This window comes from Corvus brachyrhynchos, unplaced genomic scaffold, assembly GCF_000691975.1.
Source record: "Corvus brachyrhynchos isolate BGI_N302 unplaced genomic scaffold, ASM69197v1 scaffold68, whole genome shotgun sequence".
In the NCBI taxonomy this organism is placed as follows: Eukaryota; Metazoa; Chordata; class Aves; order Passeriformes; family Corvidae; genus Corvus; species Corvus brachyrhynchos.
Window position 1 is genome coordinate 1805904 of NW_008240039.1, and position 5356 is coordinate 1811259.

At 52.9% G+C, this 5356-nt stretch overlaps 1 protein-coding gene across 1 annotated transcript in view; it reads right to left on the minus strand.

Moving 5' to 3' along the window:
- Positions 1 to 5052, minus strand: part of ACAP3 (ArfGAP with coiled-coil, ankyrin repeat and PH domains 3) — a gene marked incomplete at its 5' end in the record, with an annotated part of 37815 nt that extends 32763 nt beyond the window's left edge. The window contains 3 exons of the mRNA XM_008641160.2: positions 1334 to 1387; positions 1851 to 1970; positions 4843 to 5052. Of these exons, the coding sequence (XP_008639382.2) occupies positions 1334 to 1387; positions 1851 to 1970; positions 4843 to 5052 (384 nt within the window). The remainder of the gene's footprint in view (positions 1 to 1333; positions 1388 to 1850; positions 1971 to 4842) is intronic.
- Positions 5053 to 5356: the final 304 nt, after the last annotated feature.

Consider the following 5356-nt stretch of genomic DNA (forward strand, 5'->3'; position numbering starts at 1 on the left):
GGGGTGGTGGCAGGGAGACACTGCTTGGGAGAGCCCCTGAGCCACAGTGGGGGACAGGGGAAGGGTCCCAGATCAGCTGGGAATTCCCAGCTCTGGGAAGGATCCTCCTGCTGAGGGAAAAACAATTCCCACTTCAGGGGAAGCTGCACTTGCAGATTTTTCGCATCCAGAGGCTCCTGGCTGGGGCTGCTTCCTCGGGGCTGGAAGGATATTTTTCCCCTGGATCAGCACGGTGGGATGTGACAGGAACTCATCCTCAGGGGCTCCAGGGCAGTGCCATTCCCAGTTCCCTACTCCAATCACAGCCAGCTGGAAAAATTCATTCCTGGACCTCTTCCTGCATCTCCATCACCCACCTGAGCTGCCTGACATTCTGGGCTGGGCTGCAGCTGGAATGGGATCCCTGGGATGAAGGGGGAGCTTCTCAGGGCTTCGGGTGCTCCTTGGAAGGAAGGTCTTATGGAAGAAAATCAGGATTTTCTCTGCTGCTGCCACTCATTTATTCACTCTCATTTATTCTCCTCACACCACCACAAAAATTTGCTGTTTGCTCCCAAATCCCCACAGCCCTGGCAGAGCTGCACGTGCATCCCCTGGCGCTTTTATCCTGGGAAAAAAGCCTTTCCACCTGCCTCATGAAATAATGAAAGGGACTTGGTGCAGCTTCTCCTCCAGCTGCAGTGGGTTTGTTGCATCCCAGAGCCTAATGGGCTCTGACAGGGCCCTCGTGGGCAGAAGTGGGTCAGGCAGAGCTGACACCCTGCAGCTCCTGCACTTTAAAGCACTTCTGCTTCAGGCTCTCACAGGCACAGACTTCAAATTGCAGCTTTGGAGCCACCCAGAGTGAGGCACCTTCCTTTCTCTAGGAGGTTTTGGGGTGGAGAAAGGCCAGATTTGAACTCCTGGGGCTGTGTTGATGAGTGAAGGAAGAGTTATTGTGTGGGAATTTCGCTGCTTTGATCTCAGGGCAGGATTAACAGGTCCTGCGTGTTAAAATCCTTCAGCACTCAAGATCCCTTGAGCAGTGCTGGACTCCCAGTTTGACCCCTCCACACCCTCACCCATGGCCTGATGCCACTAATTTGGATGCCAGGCTCCAGAATCTATCCCAAATCTGCCCCAAAATCTTCCTCAGGCCCCTCTGTGTCCTCACTACAAACCCCTCTGCTGCCCAAAAAGAAGAAGAAAAAATTCTGCAGTGCAGGACTTTGGTGAATCATCCTCTTCCTTTATGAAGGGGTTTTGTCACCCTTCCAGGAGCCCAAATGGCAAACACAGGGGACATCAGCAGTGCCACCAGCACCCAAGGGGACAGGAGGAAGCAGCCCCTTACCATGTGATAATTGATCATTTCCTGCAGGCTGTCCCCGAATTTCTCCAGGCACTCCTGCAAAAACAAAACCAAAAAAAAGGTGAAGTGGCAATGAAGAGAAGCAGCTGCCCCTCACTGCCAGGGGCTCAGGAGAGGCTCAGGAAGACTCTGAGGAGCCTCTGCTGCTTGGCAGGGAGGTTTTGGAGCCATTTGAACCTGTCCTTGCCAGTCCAGAGCCCAGATCCACGTGTGCCTGCGTGGGCTGGTTACCTCCCAAATCCTTGATGCTCACTGACCTAGATTCCCACAACCTTCCTCAAAGTCTGCATCTGCCTGCAAATCGTGCATCTCACCCTGACCTTCCAGCTTGGTGTTCTCAGGCAGCCTCTGCATCCCTCCAAGCGTAAAATCTCATTTTAAGTGGCTGCTTAAGCAGCAGAAGGGGCTTGGATTTGTGATCCATTGGATCCATTGCCAGCAGCAGGGATCTGAGCAGCCCCCAGCCCTCCCTGTGCCCCCTGCCCCACCCCAAACTCACCGAAATCATCTCATCCTTCTTGCACTGCTGCGACAGGTCCCGCACCCCGCTGACAAAGTGCTTGTTGGTGGTGATGTAGACCTTGCCAGCCTCGATCATGCCACTGCAGAGCTTCACCAGCTGCACGGGGACACAGGGACAGGCTCAGCACTGGGATTGAACCAGCCTGGGTTTGTCCCACATCAACCCCAGAGCTTTGGGGCAAACACCCTTCCCATTCCTCCTGTGCTGGGAACCTTCACCGGCAGGAGCAGGGATGCAAATCCCACCCCAGGGCATGTCCTGCTGTCCACATGCCACTTGTCACTTAGGGACAGCAGGCCCAGGCTCTCCCCTGAGGGCAGATGGATCCAGGAGCCCGTTTTTTCCAGGGGGTTTCTCCTGCTTGGTCCATCATGAAAGGAACCTGATCACACAGATGGGCCAGGGAGGATCCAGGATTGACTCCTTGGTGCTCAGAGAAAGGGAAAAACTGCCTAAAATCTCTTTGGGAGCATCAATCAGAGCCCAGCTGACTGTTGTACTGGTGTGTACTGGTGGAAACTGGTCCTGCTCTTACCTTGGAGTGACAGGAAGCCAGAATTCAGCTTTTCTATCCTGTTTTCCTTTACTCATCTGCTTAACCCACCCCAGCTGTGAGCAGACAGTGCCAATCTGAGCTCCCTCACAGCTTAAACCATCAGGATTGCAGATTAATGAAATATTTCCCACATTTCTGCAGCTCCAGGAATCTTTGCTGGGAGGAATTCCATCTCTGGAACTCGGTGCAGCCTTTCTGATGGACCTGGGAAGAGCCTTTTTATAGGGATGTCACCAGGGAAAAACGGGGTGGCTTCCCCCTCTGGAATTTGCTGCAGCACCAGGCACCCATCCCCAGACAGCCTTTATTAACTCTGGATAATTTAACAGCTGCAGGGAACATTCCCAGACTTCCACAGCAAACTGGGAGTGGAGCTTTAGCTTGGAATTCTTGGCCATTGGCCTCTCTCCTTTCAGACCAAGCTCCTTGTAAAACAACCTAAAGATAAACCCATAAACCAAAGGATATTTGCAACAGCAAGGGCTGCCCACGGAGAAAATATTTTTGGGGTTGGTTGGTATTGTTTGCTTTACCTCATCCCTGTCCTGGGCTCCTGAATTAAGTGGAAAACTTGCTGCTGATAATGAAAAACAACATTTTACATCCTCAAAACCCAGCAACTTTTTAGGGATATTCGTTTTCCTAATGAAAAATGGGGTTTTTTTCCTGCCAACCAGCCTCACCTACAGGCTGGGAACGAGGAGCTCTCCGCTTTGGTTGGATGCCAAAGCCCCATGTGCTGGTCTGGGGCTTGGGGTTTGTTCTGTTCCTGCAGCCCTGGGGCTTTGGGGTTTATTTTGGGGTCTGCTCTGTCTGCATTGCAGAACAAGCTCTGTAAAAGCACAGCTGAGCAGATCTGAGTGCATAAATAAAAATATCTGGGGTCACACGTGGCCCATCTGAACCTCCAAGCCTTCTCTCTCACACCCTCCCCTGCCCCTGCAATCCCAAGATCCCCTCCAAACCCCGGGAAGAAAAGCAAACAGCTGCAGTTCCTTCACATCTGGAGCCCAGACTGCACTCGGGATTTGGATGGAGCCTCTGGAAAGGAAATCCAGCCTCTCCTGCAACGTGGCAGCTTCCAGAGCACCTCTGCAAACAAAGCCCTGTGGCCAAGGCTGTGTCCCCAGGAGCTCAGGGCCAGCCAGCAAAATCCCAATCCCAAGGGAGCAGTGGAAATGGGATAAAATGTATCCATTGCCACTGTTTTACCCCCAGTTAAACAGGTGATAAAAGATAATAATTCATAAACCAAGGGCTCGGGGGCACAGGAAAAGGCAGAGTAAAGTCAGGCTTTGTCAGGCCAGTCCTGGCAGCTCTTTAGGACTAACATTCCCACCTGGAAAGGCTGCCCTGGGCATCTCACACAGGAGAGGAGCTGGGCCATCCCAGGCTGATTTATTAGGAATGGGAATGATTTATTAGGATTTATTAGGAATGGGAATGATTGAATCTGGTCCAAAGTTACCCTCAGAGGAATTAATCTGAGCTCCAGTGGTTCTCCAGCTGCAAATCCCAGCCCCACTGCCCTGGCCCTGGGCTGACAGTGACTCCTGCACTTCCAGCTCCATCCTCCTGGCTCCAGGATTGTTCCTGGCACTCCAAATCCCCTCCCTGCAGGGCACTGTGCCACAATCAGAGCAGTTTTCACCCCCTGCTCTCTTTAGGGAACCCAAATCCCTCTGCAGCCTCCCCAGTGCCACCAGTGCAGACAAAGCACTCCCAGCAGCTTGATGAGTAAATAGGTTTTATAGGACACAGCCTTGCCTAGGGCTTGTGGCTTCCACACAGCTCATTTCTCCCTCAGACACGGGAGAATCTCAGATAAAAAGCCAGCAGCTCTTCTGGCTCCTCTCCTTCGTTTCTTTCTATTTTTGTTAAGAAACAACATCTCAGACGAGGAGGAGCGGGGGTGGAAAAGCCAACTTGCAGCACAAACTAAAAACTGGGTCTAAAGAATCACCAGCCTAACGCAAAATGGCCAGACTGGTCCCTCAGAGGGCATTTCCAGCGTCACATCCCAGAGAGTGGCTGAACAGCAGGGCCCTTGGGTCCCCGTGAGGACACCATGCAGCTGCAATGGGGCCCTTGGGTCCCCGTGAGGACACCAAACACCTCCCACCCCACACAATGTCACGGGCAGGAGGGTGGAGAGGGGACAGCCAGCACTGGAAGAACTGCCCAGGGCAGTGAGAGCCCTCTGGGATGCAGGAGCAGGGCGAGGAGGTCAATATTCACCAGCAGGTCTGGCTGGTGCTCCTGTCCCAACTCAGAGGTGCCCTGCCAGGCCTGGGGACAAGCCCGGGGTGTTAAACATCGATTTATGGGCTCAGGTTTTAGGGGAGACCCTGCAGGGATGTTATTGCTGAGCAGGGACTCACCAGTCCCCCTCAGACCCCAAAGTGCCCTCACCTTGTCGAGCTTTGCCTCGATCTCCACCACATCTGTTTCCACCTCATCGATGGTTGCCCTGCAACGAAACAGCCACGAGGAATCATTAACTGGCAACAAGGAATCATTAATTAGCAGTGAGGAATCGTTAATTGATGGCTTGTGATGACTGGGGAAGAGGCCAGGAAGTGGTGAGCAAGGATCAGAGGGGCTGAGGGCTGCGTGGACAGGAGGAGGGGCCCGTCATTCCCACTTGGATGTTTCCTGCTGCTACAAAACCTCGGGGCTGAATCGCTCAGGGGAAGGCTCAGGAATGAATTCCAGGCATGGGGAAAGAGATGGAGATTATTCCATTATTCCATCTCCTGTCAGCACCACAGAGAAATTCAGGTGGGTTGGGAAGACACCCCCAGCAAACTCATTGAGTGGCTTCGTTCTGCTAATTACCAGCAGTGCTAATTGTCACAGGGATAACCATTGCTCCATCCATTCCCATCAGGCACAAATTCCCTGTTCCAGCCTCACCAAACCCCGT